This window comes from Thunnus albacares, chromosome 2 (assembly GCF_914725855.1).
Source record: "Thunnus albacares chromosome 2, fThuAlb1.1, whole genome shotgun sequence".
NCBI lineage: Eukaryota > Metazoa > Chordata > Actinopteri > Scombriformes > Scombridae > Thunnus > Thunnus albacares.
The window spans coordinates 35,649,377-35,676,680 of NC_058107.1; the positions used below are offsets into that span (position 1 = coordinate 35,649,377).

General features: G+C 38.8%; 2 protein-coding genes across 7 annotated transcripts in view; both read right to left on the reverse strand.

Annotated features, from left to right (window-relative positions):
• The window catches only part of LOC122967784 (zinc finger protein 420-like), a 28,118-nt gene extending 14,722 nt beyond the window's left edge, over window positions 1-13,396 (reverse strand). The window contains exons 1-4 of one of the 6 annotated variants that reach the window (XM_044332601.1): window positions 13,221-13,396; window positions 11,470-11,514; window positions 9,939-10,593; window positions 5,766-5,769 (exon numbers count right to left, since the gene is read on the reverse strand). In XM_044332601.1, coding sequence (XP_044188536.1) covers window positions 5,766-5,769; window positions 9,939-10,593; window positions 11,470-11,514; window positions 13,221-13,310 — 794 coding nt within the window. In that variant the 5' untranslated portion in view covers window positions 13,311-13,396. Of the gene's footprint in view, window positions 1-2,627; window positions 2,930-5,765; window positions 5,770-9,938; window positions 10,594-11,469; window positions 11,515-13,220 lie in introns of those variants that run through there. The other 5 variants (XM_044332616.1, XM_044332609.1, XM_044332625.1 and 2 more) reach the window with 5 other exon arrangements.
• A 2,551-nt stretch (window positions 13,397-15,947) lies between these two features.
• On the reverse strand, window positions 15,948-27,196 carry ptgesl (prostaglandin E synthase 2-like). The gene is made up of 7 exons (XM_044332650.1): window positions 26,874-27,196; window positions 25,195-25,383; window positions 23,155-23,210; window positions 21,615-21,767; window positions 19,386-19,586; window positions 19,173-19,290; window positions 15,948-17,526 (listed from the first exon to the last, which is right to left on the reverse strand). The coding sequence occupies exons 1-7, from the start codon at window positions 27,165-27,167 to the stop codon at window positions 17,398-17,400; spliced, it is 1,140 nt and encodes a 379-aa protein (XP_044188585.1). The 5' UTR covers window positions 27,168-27,196; the 3' UTR covers window positions 15,948-17,397.
• Window positions 27,197-27,304: the final 108 nt, after the last annotated feature.

Genomic DNA, 27,304 nt, shown 5'->3' on the forward strand with positions numbered 1-27,304 from the left:
AATTCTGATAGTGACACGAGTCATTTCGCGGGGGTTGTTGTGATGCTCAAAAAAATTTATCCGCTGATTTACAGACGTCTCTTTCACAATATAAGTCTATGGGAAAAAGTCTTTTTGGGCCCAATAGTGTCATGTGACGTTGTAATTAAACGGTTTGGCCACTATGTCAAATTTGCTTCACAGCCGCTTGGCGCTGTTCCTGGGGGCTTGCATTAAGCCAAAAAAGTTTGACTTCTTCCACATAGCTTCCGCATCTGTCGAGAGCAAGCACACTAGTGACTTTCGCCAATCGAGCCAGCTACTTCAAGTTTAGCCTTCCAGCTAACTTTAATGGGGATAAAACAATTCAATCATGCGCCTCTTCCAGACTCTCAAAATGTGATTGGATTGAAGGGATCAAATTATGACAGTAGGACGAGAAATCTGTCTGGGCCCAATAGTGTCACGTGACGTTGTAATTACACGGTTTGACCACTATGTCAAATTGGCTTCAAAGCCTGGTGCTCTTCCTGCATCCAGTTCTCTTTATACATCCATGGTTTTCTGTCTGGGCCCAATAGTGTCATGTGACGTTGTAATTACATGGTTTGTACCCATAGACTGTATAATATATGGGCGTAGTCACTATGACGTCACCCATTGGTTTGCGAACTGCCCTTTTGAATCCTCAAGTGTAGCGATTTGACCGTTGCCATCTTGGATTTGGCCATCGCCATGTTTGATTTTTGGAGCCAGAAGTGACCATATTTGGACGAGAAGGTGGAGCTGACCATAGCGCTAGCTGCTAGTTTGGTTAGGACGGTGCATTTACAATCTATGGTTAACAGTGATAATGCTAATGCTAATTTTTGCTAGTGAAAAACAGGCCTAAAACCGTTAAAACAAAATGTAATCACCGGAAAAACTGATTGTCCGACTTATTGGTGGGTCTTTTATTACAACCAACACTGAACGAGAGTTTTTTGGGCGACCAAAATGTTACAATAAACTTTAGTGAACTGAAAACACACTGTAGAATAGCAGCCGCTACGCCTATACGTCATGGTTACGTTATGTAAGCAATGCTGTCGCCATGGTAAGGACTTGTCGATCACAATGTAGCCACGTCTTAAAGCATGTGCTACTTTATTGTCTATTTTACTCTAACTGGGGCCATAATTTACAAAATAAACATCATGCTGTATTGAACAAGACTTGAAACTAGCGATTGAGACCATAAGCTCATCAGGAAACAGTTTACTGAAGTAATAAATTAAGAGAGAAGTAAGGTGATTTTCTCATAGACTTCCATATAATTGGACTTCTTTTTGCAGCCAGTGGAGTCGCCCCCTGATGGCCATTAGATAGAATGCAGGTTTTTGGCACTTCCGCATTGGCTTCATTTTTCAGCCCCAGAGATTGCCGCTTGACTGTACCTATGGTACAAAGTAGGTAGGTAGAATCTATCTACTTATCTACTTTCAAAATGGCACCTCAGTTACGTCACAGATAATACACACATAACTGACTAACCGATAGCAACAGCTCTTTAGAGGGCTGAAGGATATTTTCTTGTTATGATTGATGCTTTTGCTAAAACATAATTGCAACAAATGAAGTCCTTGATTTGCTTTTTAGCAAAGAGATTTTATAAGCTTAGATTTAATAGAGGTGTTTTAGATATTAGATTCATTTTTTATACTGTCTGAAAGAAAGCTTATTCCACTGTATTCGAACATTGTGGACTGTGAAGTGGAAAAGTACTGGACGTGAGAAACTTACAATTCACATGTTCCCAGAATTAAGTAATAGATCAGCTTAACCTCAACTTCTGCTTTCAGCTAACAAAACAGGAAGCGTGAGAGTGGGGTGCGCCCATTCAACTGTGAAAAAGAGACAGGTGATGTTGATCCAAATAAATTGTGCAAAGCAGGATGTTTGTCTCTTGACGGTTGAAGTTTCAGAGGCGTGACCGACGGAGTTACGCTACTCTTGTACCTTTCACATAGATGTCCTTTGAAGAACGAAGAGAGGGAGGATGACTAAAAACATCCACAATGACGCAGGGTTTTTGTGCTCACACAGTGTGCGAGTGAAAATCATTAGTAGCCTGTTGATATTAATGATCGTCTGAAATTTCAGCGGCGGCGGTGCGACGCTAATGAATGAATGTAGGGGAAACATTGATGTATTATAAAATACTGGGTCAGGGAGAGATGGTGAGTCAGACTCCGTGAACTGACAGACACTCTGTTGCTTGTCAGGGAGACTATAGTGAGACCCAGAGCTCTGTAATATTGCATATTCTACTGGTAAAGAATAAAGCTGATTTTGAGCCTAACAATATCTTCTCCTATCGCTTCATTAAAAGAACACGCGAGGACCAGAACAGACAGAATAGCATCAGTCCTCAACAGGGCGAAGTCTAACGTTACACGAAATAGAACCAGGAAACACTAAAACTTTTTTGTAGTTTTTACGCCCCAAAAACTCCGTGAACACAAAGCCTGGAAGTGTTTTAGTCTCCTTTTTTCAGACTTTCTCACCAACAACAGGATCAACGGATGAAACACGGACCCTCGAGACCCCTCCTCGTGTCTTTAGTCTCGTCATGAAGCCGGTTTTATCATGAAGTCATGAACACTGACCTGTTGATCGGTGGTAGCAGGGGGTGAGCCTGATTCTTCCCTTTTAACGGAGTTGTCGGTGCGGTGCTTCGGGCTCTGGTTCTCTTCCATCCCGCTCTTGTGATGGCCCTAGTCTGTGAGACCCCGCAGGTCTCCTCTCTGACTGTCGGGCTTGTTTCTGTTCCACGTTCTCCGTGTTCTCGTGATATCACAGCGTTTAGCCGTCTTCTTGAGTGTTTATTGGCGGTTGGCAAACCAGTTTAGAGGCGCATTACCGCCACCACCTGAACTGAAGTGTGGAACAAGCAGAAAAAAAACTCCCTAAATTCTTTGAGCTACATCAGTTTCTTTTAAAAACTTATAATGTAACAGTATATCTTGCCTGCTGTTTTCCCCAAGAGACCTGACAGTGAAAAGTCATGTTTTTTTTGCCTCCCTTAGTGACTGAAGAAGGTGATATTGTATTTTCTACAATAAAGTAGTACATGTTGGACTGTTTCTGGTTGATTGCATTTCCCAGTTAGGTGCTTGCCTATCTTATATTATGTATACTTGAGACCTGTGTGACTTATTCTCAGACGAGTGATGACATTTTCTTCCCTTCATTTCCAGCCCCCCATCCTCCCAGCACCAACATGTCTTTGTATATTATATAGATGTCTTCCAGCTTCATTATCATCCCAATACTCCCACCATACTGATTGTGCATATGTCCTAATGAATGTCTTCAGCTTTGCTTAATGGAACTGGTAGGTCTACATGCTTAATGTAGTGTTTGTTTGGCCAGAATATCCACCATCCAAAATTCATATATTTTTTTATTACTCCACCATGTGGAACCATTTAATCTTTGTGAATGAAGATTAGAGATATATGTATAACAAGTTTTATTCAGTATTTCCAAAACACAAACGATCTGATCCTCAAACAGAAACAGAAATCTGAAGATGTGTTGAGGCTTTGAAGTAAAATCCAGTGTGCTTTGCTTTTTGTGAAGAGCAGAGCTGAGGTGTGTTCTTTCAAAATGTGAATGTATACATGATGTAGACACGTGTTAAGTACTGAATGACTATAGTCTATAAAAATGACAAAAGTCTAAAATAAATCTCATCTCCAGTTTACTGAACTATGTTTTGCTTGTGTTTTTATTTTATTTTTTACCTTCCATAAAAAGGTAAATTTCGAGCTGCAGCGTTTAGACGATTAATCAATGTGTCGATCAACAGAGAATTAATATCTCCAACTACTTTGATAATTGATTAATTGTTTTGAGTCATTTTTTAAGAGACTGTACTCTTATACTACTATACTATACTACTACTATACTGATTCTAGCTTCTTAAACGTGAATATTTTCTGTTTTCTTTATTCCTCTGTGACAGTAAAGTGAATATCTTTGGGTTGTGAACTATTGGTCAAGAGAAAATAAGACACTTAAGGAAGTCACCTTTGGCTTTGGGAAACAATGATCAACATTTTTCACAATTTTCGGACACTCTTTAGACCAAGCGACTGATTAATTGAGAAAATAGGTTGCAGCTTTAGTTAAATTGTCTAAGTAAAATCATTCAGTTTGTGAGTTGGACACAGCGAAACGATTACAATCGATAAACATTGTTTGATTCAGCTTCTACAATGTCAGAATTTGTTGCTTTTACTATTTATATCATTTTAAATTGAATTGATCAGACAAAAGGAAATTAAAGACATCACCTGACCTTAGATGTAGAAGTACACTGCACACAGCAGTGATGGCATCTTCATTATATTTTGCACAGAAACCATCCAGTACTCCCAAACTGAAAAATTACCAGCCCCAGGATTTGTGTGTCAAGTTAGTTTGAAATAATTTGATGAAACATGACTTTTTTGGGGCTTATGCAGCATGTAAGCACAATATAAACTCCACAAATTAAGAATTTATATCTAGCTCTTTATCACAGAGTCAATTTTTGAACACAATTTATAATTATTATAATTACAAGTTTATGTAATATTACAGGACCTACTTGTATTAATTGTACTTAGTCATATAAGTTCCCAAATGTTCAAGCATTACATGACCAATGTTGGGACTACATGTGGACCACAGTTTACCACATGTTTCAAGACTCCAAGAAACCTGAGCCCTGGGGGTTCGCACCCAAAGTGTGAAGCTCCACCCATGGATCCAGGTTATCAAAACTAGAGATTCCCCTCTTATCTCTCTCTTTTCTCCACGAGCTGCAGCAGGAGCAGCTCCTTGCTCTCTTTCACACCTCCAGCAGCTGCTGGAGCAGCTCTCTGCTCTCTTGTGTGGCCTGCTCACAGCAGACACACACAGTCTTCTTTACGGCAGAAGACGCGAGAGCCTGCCTAAGACTCAGAAACTAAGTTTCCTTGTGCCAGCAGCTAACACACAAGTCTGCTGGCCAGTTTAACAAGTACAGGAGCCGTGAAATTGAGTTAGCTTGCTGCTAACTCTACACCAAGGAGTGACCTGGGCCCTCTGCACGACTGGAGTGCTGTCTGCCCAGCAACGCCTGCATCTTCAGCTTCAGAGCCAAAGCCTTCTCAGCCTGACTCACCCACGGATTCACCGGCTACAAAGCAGGACACCACAAAGCATCTCTTCCTTCATGGACTGGTAACAACTGGGCATAGCCTAGCAACACAGTGAAGCATAGTACGGCTAAGCAAGAATGTTTAACTCAAACAATGTACTGTACGTGTATTGATTTGGTTAAGGTTATACATTGAACTGTTGTTGTGATGTCCTTGTTGCTTATAGTCAGGCTACTGCATAGCCACACCGCTAGGTTAACGATAGCATGCTTAACACTTGTTACATCCAGTAACTAGGCCTTGCATGCAACTAACCTCATCTTAACCTGGCACCTTTAGTATACACCAATTGGCCTTGAATAGAGAACCACACAGTTAAGAGGTTAAAACCTAGTTTGGCAAACTTTGGTTCAGGCAGCACATGTGGTTCAAGACACCACATGGTCTGGCCTTTTATCCCTGTAGTTCCCTTTATCAGCCAACGTGTCGACATGCCATGTGCTCAGTCACCAGGTGACTGCAGCCATCTTGCTATTGTCTTCCCTACACACACACACACACACACACACACACATACACACACACTCACACATTCACACTTGTATATAGGTACACTTAGCTAGATTAGTATTGTGTGTTGCTTTTACCCTTTTGTTAAATAAATGCTTTTGGATATACCTGTTGTCTGTTTTAATGTTGCACAAGAATGAGTTTTGCCAACCTCTGCTCTGTAAAGAACTCCAAATCCTTCAACCTTTACTAGCTATTGATATGGTGATTTTGTTTATAGTTATTAAATTAATTATTAATCAAAGTCCCAAATTCATAGATTAGTACACTTTGAGACTGAATTGGCTATCTTTTTCCCTGAGTCCAGGGTGGTGCCCCGTTATTATTAATTCTTATTAATAATTTTATTGATTTTAATAATTAACAATTATCTTTGATAATCATTAATTATTGCTGATAGCCAAACTTGTAGCCACGGCCCAACACCAAAAACCAACTAACACGCAGTGAACTGGGGCTTTTAGGGCCCAGCAACAGTTTACCAGTTGGTAGTCCACTCTTTGCATTTTCTGTTACTTTCTGACTGATTTTAGACTCAACAATCAACTAGTTGGAAAATAATGGATAAATTATTGGGTGATGAAAAGAGAAATTAGTTGCAGTCTCTGTTTCAACTTAATTAGCTTAAACAAGCAAAAATAGACAAAAGATCAGTGCAGTGAGGATTTGAGTTTATGGTTTTGATTCGTCTGATAACTTTCAGATAATTTTCCACATCTGAGGTGTAAATATGATTGATGGAGAAACTATAGGCCACATTTAGAAGAGCAGCCACTACCTCTGACATATGGCAGTTTTCCTGCTTTCCCACATGTAATCCTGTACGTGACATTAAAAAAAACCACAACTTTGTTTTAAGCAGAAAAACTTTTATATTTTAGTATTTGCAATTCTTTAGTACTGTGTTACTACCCGTTATGAATCTTTTTATAGTGTAAATGTAACTTGTCATCTGGTGCTCAAATAAAACACACAACCCAGGTTTGTGTGTTTATTGAACCTGTTTGCAACTATGCACATTAAGCTGGTTTTAATACAATTAAATCAGAAGCTGATCTGCAGTTCGCAAATTAAGTACATTCAAATTGGCAGCTCACCATTTCTTTTTGTGTTTTTTAATGTATATATATATATATATATATATATATATATATATATACACACACATACATACATACATACATATACATGTACATACATACATATATATATGTGTATATATATATGTATATATATACATATATATATACACACAAGTCCTATGTGAAATGTATTTACATTGTGAGAGAGAGGAGGTTTGTGGCAACATACTGAGGCAAGATATGTGCTTGAGAAGTTACAACTGTGGGAGTCACAGCAGTTTAGAAAAACATTTCTGGTCTAAAAATATCTGTGCAGCAATGGGTAGAATTGAACCTAAACCCTCATGTTTGTAAGACAGACATGCTATGCACTGAGCTAACATGTCACACAGCAATGCAAGGCCAGATTCTGCTGTTTAGTCTGTCAATTGCATGAAACTGACAAAAAAAAAAAAGCAGTTCAGCTCAGCAAGCAGATTGACATCACCTGGACTCCTTCATCTCTACTGAGTTCTGTCCTAAGTGGGGCTCAAACTCACAACCTTTGGATCTATAAGGAATTCAGAAGCAACATGAGCTTAAACCACTGGACTACTCACACATGCTCTGTGGTACAGGAAAGGATGTGTTTAACAAGCATATCAATCCACATTTTAGGTAATAATGTTAAAGTAAGATAGAGTGGAATTGAATTATGGTACATGATAGAGATGTAAAGCAACTTTGTACATGAGAGCAATATTATGAGGAGCACTGCAGTGAGCGGATATCAAACACACAACCTTGTCATCTAAGGTGAAGCTGATCATGAGAACAGTGTTCTAAACCACTGAGCCAACAGACATTCACAAAAACAAGAGGAAAAAATCTCCATTTTGATGATGAAAATGTATTTGTCTCATTCTAGAGCTTGAAGCCCAGAGATTTGTACATCATTAGTGAAAGCAAGACTAGTTAATTTGAGAATGAATGATATGTGTAAAAAGTGTTTGAAGGATCAGAGAATCTGTAAGTTTAAGAAACTGGACAGAGGAGACACACATCCTGCAGACTGTATTGCAGTCAATGAGAGCAAGACAGGGACTCTCTATCAATTAAGGTTCAGATCTCAAAAACTTAAAGTCCTATGTGAAATGTATTTACATTTTGAGAGAGAGCAGGTTTGTGGCAACATATTGAGGCAAGGTATGTGCTTGAGGAGTTAAAATTGTGGGAGGGAGAGCTGTTCAGAAAAACAATTCTGGTCTAAAAATATTTGTGCTCTCCACTGTGTCTGATCACATGACACACTGGTGAGACCTGAAAAAGTCTGCAAAACCCCTGACTTTGGGCTTAAATTGCTGAAAAACTACAAAAGATATCACTAAACAATCTGATAAGAAAAAACGTACAGAAGACGGAATAATAAGGATAAAGAGTGAGAAGAACAATGTGTGATTGCTTTCAGCAATGTTTCAGCAACCAATGTTATTGGTTATTCCTGTTTTGTTTTATTACTCATATTTTTATTTTTTAACATGTTTGATATAAAAATCTACACATTAACATATTTTATTTTACCCTGAGAGAGACCAGCCGCTGAGCTTCCTCACTGCCAGACTGATCCTGCATCAGCTACACAGAAACAACTATCTAAAATAAATACAGAGATAATCTGATCTCATGACAGCTGTAATGCATTTAACATCCAAACTAAAAAGGACTTAAACTTATATGAACTTGAACCTTTTCTTTGGACAAGATTTTAGGTATTAAATCATTAACATCAGCAGAGTAATCTGAGTGCCAACAAGACTAGGAACTCAATCATTTTGATCACAAGTGATGCCTATTGACCCCCAAATGAGTATGGACAGTATGGACCAGAAATTAAGTCTATCTTTTCAACTTTTTTTCATATAATTTTTCTTATAATATAATCATTATAATAATTATTACATTATAAGACATGTGTTTTCTTAAATTCTCTCTTAAACCTAACTGTATTAACATCCTACTTATTTTAGTGTCACTTTGTCTCAGTCTGTGCCCAAACACACTGTTACTCCTCAAAATCTAATTACCAATAAACTCAATTTAAAGTTTAATCTCAACTGTTCCTCAATCACCTGTAAAACTACCAGAAATGAATCCTAAATCCACCTTAAACTCCTTTAAACTAATTTCAAGGATTCTTAAGTTTTACTACACACAACTTTAACCACCATGCATGTTCGCTGGGCCCATCTAGCCCCCTAACCCTGACAATGTTACGTGACTAACACTTTGAGCACTTCTACGACTTAGATCAACATGAAACTCAAGGTGAAAAATGTAAATTCTTTCAGAGTAGAAGTAAAATATGACCAATCACTGAGCTTAAAATTTGGTCACGTGAGCCGCTAATGGCATACATACTGATTCTAAAGTTACAGTTGTCAGCCCTCAGTTTGTAGAGAAGCTCAGGATAGAACAACACTGTTATTAAAGGCATGGAGAGGAGACGAGGGGGACAGCACTAACCTGCCTCTGACAGATGTTCAGCACAATGAGAGACTACTGTACAAAAGCCCACCAGTTCTACCTGGCATACTTGCCAATGGTTTTGCTAGCTTAATTGATGGATGGTTAATTACTTTGTAGATGGAGTTACCTTATTATCAGTATTGTTCTTGCTAATGTAGGTTATTTAGGAGGATTAGTTACACTGTTAACTGTATATTTCTGTTCGCCAGGGGATTATATACATACACATATATTACTGTGTGCTAATGATGGTAATTCTGTATTGCTTTATTGGTGTATAGTTGACACGTATATATTATTCTCCCTGTAATGGTCATCTGTTAATATTAAGGCCTGTGTGCTAAATAGAGTTACCTAGCACAATACGCAGTGTAGCTATCGTAAACAGAAATAACTCACATTTGTTATATTTGGATTTATGTTACATTTAAGACCATTTATTTTCTTATGTTTATTTCAGACCACACATACACTGCTGCAGTACCTGTATGTTCAACTTTGTGGAAATAAACAAACCCTCCTACCACAAGAGATTCTCTGATCGGAATCTTTTCCACAGTGTACCAACCAAGACCAGTTTACTGAGGTTGCACTTCCTCACAACTGCGTTGGTGGGTTTTTAAGGAACTGCCGTGAGTGAAAGTTTTCTCACATTGCTCACACCAGTACGGCTTCTCTCCAGTGTGTATGCGTTGGTGGATTTTTAGATGATTGTCTTGAGTAAAAGTTTTTCCACATTGGTCACACCAGTATGGCTTTTGTCCAGTGTGAATGCGTTGGTGGATTTTTAGAGCACTGTCTCTAGTGAAAGTTTTTCCACATTGGTCACACCAGTACGGCTTCTCTCCAGTGTGAATGCGTTGGTGGCTTTTTAGATTAGTGTCTTGAGTGAACGTTTTCCCACATTGGTCACACCAGTACGGCTTCTCTCCAGTGTGAATGCGTTGGTGTTTTTTAAGATTACTGTCTGTAGTAAACATTTTCCCACATTGGTTACACCAGTACGGCTTCTCTCCAGTGTGAATGCGCAGGTGTTTGTTAAGATTACTGTTATCAGTGAAAGTTTTCCCACATTGGTCACAGCTGTACGGCTTCTCTCCAGTGTGAATGCGTTGGTGGATTTTTAGAGAACTGTCTGTAGTAAAAGTTTTCCCACATTGCTCACAACTGTGAAGTTTCTCTCCTGTGTGAATTCTCTGGTGAATCTTTAAATATCTTGATGTTGTGAAAGCTTTGTCAAAGTGCTGACAGCAGTGATGTTTGAGTCCCATTCTTCCTGTTTGTTTCTATGACAACAGACAAACATGGAGAGAAAGACAGAGAGAATAAGAGAGATGACATGGTGGAGCAAGTGATCTAAAATTATAAATAGAGCTGCAAATGTAGGATACAGAGTTCTTTAAGCTTGATCCCAACCACAGACTAAGTCAGGATATCCGGATCTCTGACGTTTATGCAAACACGTTATTAGTTTTTCTACATTCAGTGAAATAAAATAAGAGCATTGACAAAACAAACAAACAAACACCCCAAGACAATCAGACAACCGCAGAGAGATTGATATGGACTGTTGGTTGGCCAAAACACATCTGAAGATGATTATGATGATATTATGGTTTGGTGCATGCAGTCGCATGAAGAATACACAGAAAATAGTTCAATAATCCTCCACTTACTCAGACATCTTTATTTTTAACTGCCTTGAAACAATCATAAAATAATGTTTTCTTCCTCTCATTCACCAGCTTTCTCGCTACCACTGCTCGCTCTCCTCATCCACTTTCTAGCTCGCTCAACCACTGCTTCTCTCTCTCTCTCTCTCAGCTGTTCTGTATTTTGAAACAGTCAATACAATTCAGTAAATAGCGAAGCTGCCCGTTTCATTACTTTATATGCATGTAATAAAAATGTCAATTAGATGGTAATCTGCATAAGAAATTAAGAAAAAGCCAAACAGCTATTATTTCCTACTTTTTTCTTCAGCTGTAAGAAAATTGCACCAAACCATGACCCCAAAACTGAGGTACATACGAAACTGTGAATTTTGTATATCATAGGTTAGAATATCACAGTAAACGGTATTATCACGATAATCAACAACATTTCCTGAAACCCTTTCATTAGTGCTAAAATATAGTTAAATGATTTTCCACCGTGATCACCTTATTCACTGAGCAGTATTCTGTATGTTGCAGCTTTGTTGGACTCTGCAGAAGAAATAACATCAAGTTTAAACTCTGTATAGAAAAGCAGGTTGTTCAAAGTTTAAGACTGGAAAATGACTGGAAATCACTTTAAATGCAGCTCAATGCCTCTTAGATTTTTAACACGAATTCATATTTCAAAAATTCATGATTTTTCCCTAATAAAACCGATTGATTTCGGGAGTGCAAGAACTCTGTAGTAATCTGCTGGGTGCTAAGGGTTGTCCTGAATATCTTTTTGGGGCTTCGACGCTTCGGCAGCAAGTATTCCAACCCAAGAGGAAAACGTTGGCATTGAACGTTTCTGCAAACCACAGAAACGTTGAATATATACGTTTCAACACGTAAATTACGTATCATATCAACATTTCTACAAACGTAGCAAGTTAACATTTCTACCCGTTGAATAATGATGTTTTATGGTGTGACAACGCTGTGGTTAAGGTCTGGTTAGGTTTAGGCACAAAGACCACTTGGTTAGGGTTAGAGAAAGATCATGGTTTGGGTTAAAATAAAAATAAAAAATAAAATAAAAACGGCCGATGTCTCACTAAAAAAAAACGGTTTTCTTTCAACTTATTACCTTATACTGTATACATGATACTTACAACCAACAAACTTACTAACATCCACCCGCCCCTCCTCCTCCTGTATAGAAACGATCAACTCATATAGATCACATGTGAACTACGTCACTTTAGAAATGTTGAGATGATACGTATTTTGGAAATGTTGATATAATACGTTTTGTTGACATTTTCATGTGATACGTCTTGTTGAAATGTTAATATGCTACGTTTTGTTGAAATGTTAATATGCTACGTATATCACGTGTTGAAACGTAGATATTCAACGTTTCTGTGGTTTGCAGAAACGTACAATGCCAACGTTTTATTCTGGCGACCAGGCTGAGTATTCAAATCTATTCTGAACTTTGTTGGATGGGGTGGGGAGCAGTGAGCTCAAGCCGCGCTGCTCCGGCGAGTTGTGTGTCTACTCTAAAATATTAACATGGGCAAATAAAGCGTCAAACTATACCCACATACACTATACCCAAGTGGTCACTTTCGTGGGATTGCATCTTATCGATGAAGCAGCAGTGACGACGATGGTTTACAGGTGATGTATTAATAATATGGACACTATAAGAGCCACACAACCGTGCGTAATGGTCGCGCGTAATAACAGCTGTTCTCCTGTTGGAGAACCTCGCCGGTGCAACACAATCGGTGCAACGGCACTTCTTCTGGAGGCTGGTGGAGCAGGCGGTGAACTGTTATGAAATGGGCTGGTTCAGGGCGTCTTCATCCACTTGGGTAATTGTAGGAGTAAAAATGAGGCTCGTGTACGTGCGTCCAGTTCCTCAATGATTGAGATTTATAAAGCAGAACCATGCGTAGGCACAGCTTTATAAATCTGACGAAAAGAATGCGTATACATATTTCAGGCTTTGTGCGTACACATAGTTTCAGTCATTAATTTATGCATGATGTGGCCCCAGTCTGGAGAAAGTGGTCAGCTACACACTGAGGAGGGGACACACGAGGAAAAACTCCGTGAACACAAAGCCTGGAAGTGTTTAAATTTCCTTTTTCGGACTTTATCTCCAACAACAGAATGAACGGATGAAACACGGACCCTCGAGACTCGTCATCGTGTCTTCAGTCTCGTTATAAAGCTGGCTTTATCATGAAGTCTTGAATACTGACCTGTTTATCGGTGGTAGCAGATGATGAGCCTGATTCTTCCCTTTTAACGAGGTTGACGGTGCGGTGCTCCAGGTTCTGGTTCCCCTCCATTCTGGTCTTGTGGTGGTCCCAGCAGGTCTCCTCTCTGACTGACAGATCGCGCTTCTATTCCAGCATAAATATCACCACTGTGTTGTCGCGATATCTCTGGTTTGAGATGAACTGAGTTTAGTTATCGTTTTGTAAAACATAATGGCTCCTTGATTACCTTCAGATGAATTATACTGGATTGCGGCTTCGGGACAAATACATAATAAACAACAGTGGGATTAAAGAAGTTCCTTAAAATCTAATTTCTCAGAATACACCCTGTAAAAATATATAGCATGTTGTACAAAGGATGTAATGTGTGTTTTTTGTAATTCCTGCCCGAAACACTTGATTTTTTGGAAACTTCCTGTGGGTTAAAACACTTTAACTGTGAATTTAAAAGGATTTAAAGGACTTATCTTCTAATATAATGACACTAGAAATAATAACATGTTTAACATCAGTCCTTTTATTTTACTCGGACAATATTTTACTTATAAAAGCAAATGTTCAGCAAGCAAATCGCTATTGTGTCAAAAATGAGCTAAAACAAGAGAAACCTGTTGAGAAAAAGTCAAAGGAACAATTCAGACCATAATATTTAGTTTGTCGTGCTTGTCTTTTCCATTAATGAATATTTATACACACTTTAATTAGAATAAATGTACAGAAGTAAAAGTACTCACTATACAAAAACCTTTTTATATTTATCATATTATGTTGGAATATTAATGCATATTCATTGTAGCATTAGAATTAATTTTAGAGATTTATACTGTTGCTGTGGTGGAGAATTGATTGATCACTCAATAAACACACAAAAAGAGCATTGTCAGGTTTTGAAATAATGTCATAAAATAATAAAATCAAATGTACAATTTATCATATTTCTGAGAGAGAAAGAGAATGACCTTTTCTCTCTCTGATGATTTGGAACTCAGACAGTTCTTAAATACACTTGTGCAGAATCAAAAAATATCTATTTTTTAAAAAGGTTAGTAAGCAACCCTCAAATAGAAACAAGGGTCAAGAGTTTAACTAGCCTAGGAGTAGAGTTTCTTCACGACCATGTACGCCAGAATGACAGCACACAGGTGTGGACCAAAGCGGCATCGGATGACAAAGTGACATTATTATTATATTGAATTGAAGAACAAACAACTTGTCCTCTAAAGAGACACTGAAATCATACATACATATACACAACTATGTTTGTCTTACCACTGACAAAAGTACAACAACATAAACTAACTGTTAAATAGAGGCTACATTACTTATATACAGTGAACTGTCTCTTTTTACACAGCAAGGAGCTTAAGTTTAAAATAGACAGAGCATTCAGATATATGGACCAGGTGTTGAATGGCAGACTAATACTGACCACTTTGTTTGACAACATTTATAAAATATACTAGAAATACATAGCCACTGTTTAAATTTCTCTCACATTGCGAAGTCTAAATTAATGTTGTATTAACTGATCATATGTTTTACATTTAAAGTACTCACTCTGCAGAATAAGCTTGACCCCTACCACAGACTAAGTCAGGATATCTAGACCTCTCCTGACCTTTGTGTAAACCCGTTATTAGTTTCCCCCCCATTCAGTATGTAAAGGAGAACAGGGGCTCCATTACCTTAAATTTTTCATTAGGATTCATGTGGGGATGATTAACAAAGAACAGTAGGTTAAATTGATAGTCACACACATAGAGATCTTGATTCTTTATTTAATTGGTCAAACATTTGGTAACTTTCTTGGCTGTGGAAGCTCCAGAGGGTGCTTGAGGACTGACCTGCCTGTCTCATCTTTAGTTATCAAACTCAGACAGCCAATTCAAACAATGGCAGTACTCACTTCTTCTTGGCTCTCTCCAAGCTTCAGTACGTCACACGCGTATTGGGAGCGTTTTGTGCGCATTAGGGATGTGCAGAGAGCCCAGTATTTGTATTTGTATCTGTATTTGTTAAGGCAGCAAAATTATTTGTATTTGTATTCGAATAAAAGTGGAAAGAGGCTTAAAAATCCTGTTTTTGTTTTTATTACGCTTTTAATTTTAGAAAATTAAAGTGTTACAATAAGTGTTCATGAATAAACTACCTTACGAAGGAGGTCCTCACACCGCGTCTTGAACTAGAGTCTCCCAGATCATAGACGACTGCGCTGATTACTGAGCTAAAACTTTACTCATCGACTCATTGCAGACAGACCTCTACCTATTTATACACCCATAACACAGAGACAGCACACCATGTAACATGTAGTAGAACTTCAAAGGTGATTCTTGCTTTGCACTTTTCATTTATTGCCTATTTTTTTACAACCTAACTTTGTGAAAAGGAGAAGGGGAACAACAGGTTATGGAGAGTCTCTTGGGACTTACCCCTGATAGATGTAACAGCGGAGCAGAGATAACGATGTAACCGACTTGCAAACTGGTATTTGACATGTTTTTTTTTTCTTCCCAAAAACAAATAATTGTTAAAACATTTGTATGAAACAAATATTCGTATAAAACCCTCTATTTGTGCTTTGCCGAATAACGAATTTGTATTCGGGCAAACCCTTAATACTTTAGTACTGTGTTGTTACCCATTATGATTCTTTTTATAGTGTAAATGTAACTTGTCATCTGGTGCTCAAATAAAACACACAACCCAGGTTTCTGTCTTTATTTAACCTTTTTACAACTATGCACATTAAGATGGTTTTCATACAATTAAATCAGAAACTGATCTGCAGTTTGCATATTTAGTACATTCAAACTGGCAGCTCACCAGTTCTGCTTGTGTTTTATTTTTATTTTACCCAGAGAGAGAGAGAGAGAGAGAGAGAGAGAGAGAGAGAGAGAGAGAGAGAAAGAACACCAGCCGCTCAGCTTCCTCACTGCCAGACTGACCCTGCGTCAACTACACAGAAACAATTATCTGGAATAAATACAGAGGTAACCTGATCTCATGGCAGCTGTAACACGTTCACACCCAAACTACAAAACTTCTAAATAACCAGTTTTTCGCCAGACAAAGGTGATGTAAAGGTACACCGCAACGTCTGAAATTCCAATCAACACTTCCTCTATTAAGGAAAACTCGGAACTTTTTCTTTGGACAAAGTTTTACATGTTAAATCATTAACATCAGCTGAGTAATCTGAGTGCCAACAAGGCTAGGATCTCAACCATTTTGATCACAAGTGATGCCTATTTCACCCCCAACTGAGTATAAACAGTCTCCTTTTTTTCCACCATTAGAAGACACAAGTACCTAAAAGCTTCCAGATTATATGTCGGGGGGGCAAAAAGGCAAAAATCTCAAGAAATAAAAAGAGATGTCCAGTAGAGAGATGTGTGTTTTGCTCCATAAATAAGCTTTTGAGCTTTAAAAAAAGCCCCCAAATGTTACTAAAATAGACCATATTACCATATAATGTGTCACAATGTTTTTTAACAACAGTATATATGAAATATGAGCTGCTTGTCATGATGAGAACTGCAAAAATATTTCTTTTAAGCATCCTTCTGACCTGTTTGTGATACCAGTCAAGGCCTACAAAGCTGAATAGAAAACTTGTCTCTCTTACAATTAAAGGGGCATTAACAGTATTATATAATACTCTCTATAAACACAAATTTTTTACTGTGTTTTTGTGACTTCACTGTGTTGATTTATTGTGGCAAAATCAGAGGGGAAAATATACAATGAGATCTATTGATGTTGTTCAATCCCCACAGTTCACCAGTAGAGGTCAGTAATCATCACAGAACAGCAGATTTAATGAATGATTCCCCCACAGAGCAGTTTGGTGATTAAATAGTAAAATTAAATATCTGGCGACAGTAATTACAGTCCAACAAACCGTTCATACAAATCAACAGGATCAAATTCATGTGTGTCTGAGCAGGAAATCAAATCGAGGCAGCGGTGACTGTTGGACATTTCCACAAACGAAAAGCAGCCTTTCTTGCTTCCTGATGCCGATCACTTTCTTTCTGGAGGTTTACCGTTTTCAGTCTTTTTTTTTTTTTTTGTCCCCCTCCCGCCCCGAGAGCTGGAAGCGCTCAGTGTTCTGTGGTCTCCTTCATCTGTCCTGCTCAGCTCAGCCTCAGCCTCAGTTTCGTCCCTCGTGGTTGAGCGTCGCTCTCTCCATGCGTTGGTACCAGTGTTTGACCTTGGTGTTCTCCATCATATCGTCGAACGCCTGCAGGCCCTCCATCACTCTGAGGACGCCGAACACCGCCTGGAAAATGGAGGGAAGAGATATTAACGCAAAAAATATCATCAACATTATGTTAATGGTCCTGTAAGACTGTCGTGTTCATTACGCACCCAAAAAAAAGAAACAATATATATAAAAACAGTACTGTGCAAAAGTTTTAGGCACCTTAGATGTTTAGATTCTTATCCTTATGCAATATCATCAGGGAGGTGTCTGATCGGTTCTAAATTTATTCATAAAGAACTATTTTCTGCAAAAAGAAGAATGATGAGTCCTGCAACAGATGGTTTGGCCCCCACAGGGCCCTGATCTCATGGAGTCGACGGCCTAAATAATAAATAATCCACAGAAGAAGAACATTCCTTCTCCAGGACGGTTACGACAACCTGCCTGCAAGTTACCATGAAAAACTGCGTTAAAGGTCCCGTTTACACAGGACCCAAGACCCCAAGACACATTGAGGACGGATTGAGATCCGATCACACAGACCACATTCAGAGGTGGTCTGGGCCGCATGTGGCCACATTCTTTCAGTAGTGTAAACGCAATGAGTCCTGGACCACATTGAAGGACCACCTACTCAACTGACGTCCTCTATTTTCCAGCAGACTAGACACAGGACCCTCCGTCCAAAGCTGTTCAACTTGTCTGATAAAAGGATAAACATGTGAATTAAAAACGTAATCTACTTCCCGTTTTTTCCTATTTTTCTCGTTCCCCTAACCGGTTTCCCTCTTCAAATCGACAATTAGAATAGAAATGAAACCATTAACTTTCGCTTGTCTGTCTCTAAACGTAGCTGGATAGTTTCCTGTCAAGTTGATAACAACAGTTTTTAGTTTTGCTGCGCTGCTCAACATAATGAACTCAGGATTTATCAGGAGGACGGCTGCTTTACTCCAAACAGTATGAATCTGGACTGTGTGTGTGTGTAACAGCTGATCTGTTGGATGTGTGGAAGAACACAGAACATTAATTAACATTAGATCCTGACCGATCCTGTCAGCATGTCGGAGATTTAAATAATCAATGAAGTTATGCTGCTGTGTCTTGTGTGTAAATGTGCACAGTGTCTCTGAATGGAGAGATGCAGCTGCAAGGAGATCACTGCATATAACTCTCTCTCTCTATTCCGATGTGGAATATCTCTATATATCCTGAATATTTATCCTGTTATCAAACAAGTTGAACAGCTTTAGACGGAGCAGACCCGGTCTGGTCCTCCCGCCGGTTAATAACAAACGAATTTGGTCTTTGAAAACAGAAACGATGTCCATGTTTATTTGCATCTAGGGCGGGGAAGTGAGATCTGATCACAAATGGTCACTCAGGACGCATGTGGAGACGCATGTTAACACCAGGTGTAAACAGGGCTGTAGTGAACCAAGGAGAACTGCTGCTGTTTTAAAGGCAAAGCTGCTCACAGCAAATATTGATTTACTTTAGGTTTCTGCTGTTTACTCAACTTTGTAAGGTGTTAATTGATAAATTAAAACAATTTATAGCAATGTTTTTGTGAGCATTCACACTTTACCTTTAGTGTCTAAAACGTTTGCACAGTACTGTATATATATAGATATATAGTCGAGTTATTTCAGTCTGGACCAGGGCACCGCTGCAGGTACACAGGAGGTTAAAACCTGCAGATGTTTGGTGTGTTTCCTCACCAGGTCTGCCAGGTTGGGATCATTCCCACCCATGAACTTCCTCTTCTTGCCGATGGCTGCCACCCAGTCATTCACGGCCTTGTAGAGATCCTGCCGTACATCGTCCTGCAGGTTGTGTCTGTCGGGTCAAAAAGGAGGAAATAACTGATGCAGTTCTTTAACTAAACTCAGGTTGAAACCCATTTCAAGATATTCATTCGTTGTGTCACTCACCGACTTTTCAGCCTTTTGGAGATGATGAACATGGCTGCAGCGCCGACATATTTGGCAAAGAACCCTTCGAAAGAACCGAACTTGCCTTCGCGTACGATGTAATCGAAGGAGGCCAGGGCCTCATCGGTGGTTCGGTACACGTTGGGAGATATGAGGTGCACGAGCCAGTCATCAGCCCACTGACGCCACTTCCTTTCCTCTCTGAAAACAGGACGGAAAAACAAAAACACTGAGCACAGTTTCAGCATCACAGTAGAAATAACACATTTAGAACAGCCCGGCTGCTGCATACTGTAGGCTGACCACATGTGGAACCAACAGTACATTTGTGCAGAATAATGTGGGACAGATGATGCAAGTTGTTTTTTAAGTCAAGTCCCTGTTTTGTTAGTTCATGCTTGTAGATGACGCAATAAAAAGTCCCGACAGAAATACAGCAACACTCCAGCAAAGACAGGAGAGATGACAGTTAGCTTGTAAACATGGAAGCACAAAGGCAAGTTTCAAACTTTTAAGGAAGATCTACTTTGCAAAAAATGTTAAGAAGCCCTTAACAACATGCACCTGCTCTTAAGTACTGCTTTGAGAAACGCTACGGAAATTTAGGAGACTAGAAACGCTCTTGGGGAAACAGAAGATTCAATGTTATCCTGAAACAAGTCCCTGATTTCTGAGATGCTCCTCAGTAGATTAAACACATGATTGAACCACTTTTGAACATTTGTTTTTGTCAAACATGAGGTCTAAGGCTGTCAATTATTTTCTCAATTAATCTATTAGTTGTTTGGTCCATAAAATGTCAGAAAATGATGAAAAATCTCAATCAATGTTTCCCAAAAGCCTGAACTGACGTCCTTGAATGTCTTCCGATCAAAAGAATTAGAAGAATTAGAGAATTTGGACATTTCTTTCTTTAAAAATGACTCAAAATTATGAATCCATTATCAAAATAGTTGGAGATTAATTCAATAGTCGGCAACTAAAAATAAACTAATTGTTGCAGCTCTAATGAGGTCACACATGTCCTGTTGTGTTGAGTCCTTATACAAACAAACTCTAACAACTCTGGACTAAAAAGCCAAAGTGTTTCCATCACTGTAGGGTTCTGGAGAAATACAATCTACTGAGCTTTGAGAGTATTAGATTATTTTCAAATTTGTGCCTGGTTTATAAAACTTTAAATGGTTTGGCCTCCTCCTCCTCCACTACGTGACTTTGTTAACACACACTCAGTAAATTCTATTAGATCCTCCAGAATATCCTCTATATCAGATTGTATCAAACCATTTTGCTGCACTGCATTTTGGCGATCAGCTTTTATCTGTAACAGACACAAATCAGAGGAAAACCTCGCCTGATGATGTGAGGAGCTGCGGCTCCATCAGCACTTTCTAAGCCGACTTAAAAAGTTTCTGCACTCGTTGATTTGGATTTTCTATCTCCTGGTCTTCATGACTTGACTTTTATTTGACAGTCATACGTTTGTGATGTGCTCTTGTGTGTAGTTTTGTATTGTGTGTTAGCATGAAGCTATAATCCGGTACAGTGCATCAAATGGTGACATGTATGTTTGAGCTGTACGCTGTCCCTTTTAAATAAAATAAAATAAAATAAAATAAAATAAAATAAAATAAAATAAAATAAAATAAAATAAAATAAAATAAAATAAAATAAAATAAGATAAAATTAAGTAAAGTAAAGTAAAATAAAAATAAAAAAATAAATTAAATTAAATAAAAATAAAAGAAAGTAAAATAAAATAAAAAATAAAATACGATTAAATTAAATTAAAATAAATAAAATAAAAAATAAAATAAAATAAAAATAAAATAAGATAAAAAGTAAAGTAAAGTAAAAAAAATATATTAAATTAAATTAAAATAAAATAAAATAAAGTAAAATAAAATAAAATAAAATAAAATAAAAATAAAATAAAATAAAATAAATATTACATTCCAGGGTTCTGACTGCATGTTTCACATTTATAGTCAGGGAGCCAAGATGCTTTTTGTAAAACTGGGACTTTGGAGGACTGAAAAGAATCATTTCATTTAACTGATGAATGAAAAGCTTCATAAAGGCCAATGGATGACGGCTGAGCCACAGAAATATGAATATAAAATAAAAATAATGAAAATACATATGAGTATGCTGATTTCTATGTTCATCTCTCACGGCTCAGCCTCAGTTCTTGACAGCAGTGTGTAGTAAAAATGTGTCTAAACTCACTTCTGCATTCCCTTCTCGGGGTAAAGCAGCTCGGTCTCGTCCTCGCTCAGCATCAGCCAGTACTTGTTGTTGTACTCCGTCACCTCCTTCCCTCTGTCGTTCACCGACTTCATCTCCGGGTAGCAGCGAAGGATCTCAGACATGCTCTTCTTCCTGGATGACAGAGTGTCACACTTCATCAGACTTGATTTTATTCAGGAATTTGTTTCGGTGCAGGTGTCAGAACGGCAAAATGAAGAAATAAGAGAACAACTACACATAATAATAAGATGCACGAAGAACAGAAATAACAAAAAAAACATAAATAAATAAAAAGTAGATACTTTTAGATTTATGGGGGGAGTAAAGTTTTCTGTGATTGCTCATATGTACATAGTGTCCTTATTATGCAGATAATTAAAGTTTTATTTACAGACTATTGGAAACTATCCACAGTGAGGTTTGTAGATTATCCTGCGTAACTTTCTGCAAACACCAAAAAATAATTTTAACCTCCATCGTACCAGGTAGAGTGAGAGTGAGAAGACTACGGTGCCTCACAAGGGTCACGGCATGTTTTTGCATTCCCTTGCAATAATTTTGTGTTCCGTGTTTCCTCAGTGAGAGTCGTCTGGGATCCAACTCTCTTTATTTAAAATACATCCATCTGTATCCGTGCAGTTGTCCTGACTACAGTAATCTGTCACGAGTGAAACCGACAGCATCCTGCTGATTATCGTACCGCTTTCTTCTGGAGAGAACTCACGATCTAAGAATTTGTTTAAGTTTACTTTCACCAATTACATCACAATGACTACGGAGCAGTAGTACTATATTAGCATATCTAATGCCCAGTTCAAAGGAAAATACAATACGCTGATCCATACTGGGGCTTCAGCTGGGAGCAGCTGAGCGGAAATAGACGTTATGGCTCAGAGAAGGAATTGAAGACGAAAAATATTGCAAGTTAACGCAAAATATTGTGAGATAATGCAAAATAAATAAATTAAAAAATCTCGCCTTGACCCTTGGGGGGCTCCTTAAGAGACAGATATCTCCAAACCTGGAGAAAAAAGTGCTTTAAAGTGCTTTACAGATGACTGACAAGCTGATAAGAATAAAAACAAAGACTAATGTACATGTGAAACCCCCCCACAAAAAACAGTAAAATACATAATAAATAAAAGATTATCCTTATTTTAAATAAAATCGATAGAAGACAGTGACAGTTAAAATAGGTAAGAAACATTTTAAAACATTAATGCAATAAATTAAATGATTAAATAAAGTAAATAAAGGTAATAAAATATTCTAATAAAAAGCCAAGCTAAGGCTGAAGGTTTTAAATTTAAAAAGGTAAACACTTTAAGCTTTTATATGATGTTAAAACATGTTGCTGTAGCAGCAGAAACAAGCAGTATGATCTCCCCTCACAATGACTATCATTTAACACTAAGTTATACAGTGTCGGGATATTTGACGTGTTTAATTACAATAATTATGGAGAGAAATTAAATCTTCACATGACATCAAATAACATGTTGAGGAAGCTGCGACTCACTTGTCGATTAAGTGGGTCTTGAGGGAGCTGATGATGACAGATGAGTCATTCAGTTGCTGCAGACGGGAAACAAAAGAGAGAAAAGACACAAACACATCATGCAGGGTTCATTAAAAACTAAACACAACACACTTGGAAAAAAAAAAACACTTGGAGGAGCAGACTGGGATGCTGCGACCCAACAGAGACGATCATTTGTGACGTTTGTCCAGACTGTTTGTACTGGTGTGCAGAGGCAGACTGGGTGAATATAGTGGTGTTATCTGTATAGTTTAGGCATCTTGTGCAGTTTATACTGGGTATAGTGAACTCTCCAAGGTTGTCACAATACCAGAATTTTACAAAAAATACACTAATAACTATGACTGGATTTCTTATCTTTGCTGACATACATCCTTTATTTCATTCTGAATTCTGAGCATATTATCAAAACTTTTAATGTCTTCAATTGTCTCACTGGTTGTGTTTATGTTTCAGAGTTTGTGTGCTGCTTTGCTGCAAAGAGAGTTTCCTCTTGTGGGACGGATAAAGATCTGAACTGAATTGAACTGATAACCAGTTTTTCAGGCCGTCCACCGAAAATAATCACAGATTCAAATCAGCAGTTGAGAAACCGAGCTGTCGGTTCTCTGCACTTTATTTTAGCTGTGTCATCGTACACAGAAGCTGTTAACGTCCACCGTTACATTGCAGAAAAAGGGGCAGAAGATCCGTCATGACTCCTCTCACTGCTCTAAACATGTTTATAACTTCCTCCCCTGTTTAAACAGACTGAAGGTATCACTTACCCAGAGGCCCTTCATTCCTGATTCATTAATGTGCTGTTTTTATTTTGTCTATAAAGACACTGTATGAGTATCTATACAATTACATACATCGTAGCTGGTTTGTGGTTCTGACAGCATCTCTATGGGAAACGCTTGTTTGTTCCTATTAACTATATTTAAATGGGAGACAAGCTAACTAACTAACTAAATAAATAAATAAATAAATAAATAAAGATATTTGGTCTGAACTGGTGACTCAGAGTCAACTTGGTGAATTCTGATTCAGGTTTACAAGTTTAATTTCCAAATTACAACGGGACTTAATTTATTTATCAGACTGAAAAGTGTTTAAGCATCTTTGTGATATGGTCTCTAATCTTTTCTACGGTGGTTTAGAAAAAGTTTTTACTCAAATGTGAACCAGATTCGACATGTTAACGCTGGTTTTGAGGTAGAAAGCTGTGTTTCTTTTGATAGCTTGTTTCCTGTGTGACTTCAAATAAGTATTTTGGTGTCTCAAGAGCCAGAAAGGCAAACAAGGGTTTGAAAGCCGCTTTCACACACATGCAGTCTGTCCCTGAAATGTTCAGGAACATTTCCTGCATGGAGTCGTGTGTGAACGGCAGCAGGGATCGATACTCCGCCAATGTCTCACCTCAAGACGTTGTAATATTTCAGGGAAAATGCTGTGTTATGAATGAAAGCAGTAACATTGCAGGGACAGCAAACCAATCACAAGACTCCGCTGATGACGTATTCAAATGCGCAGCTTGTTTACAGACACTTCTTGTCTCGCAAACTTGTTGAATATTAAATACATTACAAGAAAATTGGCACCGGACAAAGAAAGTCCACCATGTTCCTGAAAATAAGAGACATCGTCGGTGTACATCCGGCTTCTACCATCTTTTTCCTCTTCTATTGAGTTTTATGGCGGTTGGCATCCATAAGTGTCACATGACATATCCGCCATCTGCTTTACTGTCCCTTGCCCAGTCTATTCCAGCATCGCCATGGCATGTGTGAAAAGACGCAAGACGGAAATGTTCCTGAATGTAGCTGCAGGTGTGAATAGTGAAAATCACTAGCGGTGCATTAAAGGTTATCCCAGTAATTTACTGGGATCTATGTGTGAAAGAGGCTTTAAAGAGTTTAAACTAAAATAAAACTATCATCTTCTTAAACTCTGTATTTGAGGTGAGACAGATACTAGCGGTGGGATCTAGTATCTATATAAAAATCCTGTCTCCTGCAGATAATATCGGACTCTTACCACGTCACCATCCACCATCAGGATGGGCACTTTTCTGTAGGTCGACCACTTGATCTCCTTTCTCATCACCGGGTTCACCTCTACGATCTCGTAGGGCAGCCCGTGGTAGTCCAGGAAGGCTCGCACTTTGCTGCAGAACGGGCAGGTCTTGTACTGGTACAGAATCAACTTCAGACCGTCACCTGGAACCTGGAAGACGACAGCAGAGGAAAGAGGATCCATGTCGGTCTTAAAAATAATGAGCGGCTATTTTGATAATCGATCGATCACGTAAGTCAGTTTTAAAGTAGAAAAAGCCAAAAATTTCATGACAATTGAGAGGATTTTCTGCTATTCTTGATCTTATATGATAGTAAATTAAATACGTTTGTGTTTTGGACAGTTGGTTGAACAAAACAGGCAATTTGATGACATAACCTTTGGACATTTTTCACTGTTTTCAGTTTATCTGAAGCTGATATGAAGCTTCAGCGTCCAAATGAGTCTAAATGAGATATCTCTCAACGTTACAGTCTTTTTAGTGCCAAAGTCCCTCTTTTTGTTACTATACTTCCACCACAGCTCAACAGGGAAACACTGTCTGAGGAAACACAAAGAGGGAATTTGATGCTAAAAAGACTGTAAATGTGTCAGATATCCACTTGATATGACTAACTCAGACTGATGAATCCTCATATAAGCTTCACATCAACTATTCTTTAAGTAAATATATTTAGTGGTATTGCAGTAGTGGTTCAGATCATGGAGCAGCTGCAGAACAGACACAGGTGACCCTCTCCGTCTGTCTAACAGCGCTGGAATGAGTTTTGAAGAGGAGGTTTGGGTAACGTAACAAGCTAATGAACTTTTTCACATCAGCGTCCTTTCAATCTCTACCTAGCCTACAGTTTTTATACAACTAAAACATGGTAAGAAATGCATTCCCTCTTCCCATCAGGGTACTTCCAGATCAAAAACGGTAGCAGCTGGAGACTGTTTGTGGTCACAACCTCAAGCAGTCTCCAGCCTGAACGCTCAAGATAGTTCCCCTCCCATCCAAGCCCACAGAAAACTCATGTCCACTAGACTGGAAGTCATTAAGACACATACATACAGCTGATTAAACTGCTGCAATAACGCTGAACTGGCGACGAAAGTACTCAGTTATGAACACGTGAACACGTTACTCATTAATGAGAGACTACTTTAGTATAGTACAGGTGCACATCAAGCGCACCTTCTCTTCATTTTCACTAGTACAATGACATGTCTGTGTCTCAGAACAAGTTTTCTGAAAACCTGGCGCGTTAAATTATTTGTGAAAAGATACTGGACACTGAGTGGGACACATCCAGTCAAGAAAAATAAAAGGGTCTAGTTTCTTTTAGACAGATTTGGCTGTTTGGCCATTTCGTTTCTCCCGGTTCCTTTCTGTCACAACAGCACCAGGTACATATGATTTTTTTATTATCATACCACTTAGATTTCATTTGAATGACACAATGGTTAATTCTGACTGGATTTAAAGGTCCAACATGTCATGCCTTTGACACGGTCGCCATGACCGTAATACCTGGTTTAGAAGCACCAAGTCATTACCGTAATACCTGAAAGTGGGGGGACAATAAGTCTCGCCGGAGCCACTGTGTGTGTGTCTGTCTGTCTCCTGACCGCGTAACGACGCAGCTGACCGGACTCACCTCGCTGTGCTCCTCGGCCAGATGCTGCTGGACTGACCACCTGACAGTCTGGTATAAACTTAGACCCCCTCCGAGCAGAAAGGCGCAGCCGAGCGCCCTGCCTCCTCCTGCCCGCAGAGAGGACAGCAGCCTGGAGCCGAGCCCCGGTCCGCTGCCGGTACCGTACGCCCTCCTGGACACGCGTGCGCTGGCATTCCCCACCAGGTAGGAGCCGGTACCGGACCGGCGGACTACCGGAGACTCCAAAATACTCCAACCGACCTTACTGAGAGATCTGGCACAGGCTGCCGCCATGTTGCCTTTACATAAAGTCCCACAATGCACCGCGAGCCGAGGGAGGAGATTAAAGGGCAGGTTCACAATTTTTCAAGTCTGCTTTAAATCAACAGTCAGGTGTCCGTAAGAACAGTGAAAGAGGTTTTCCTCGCTGT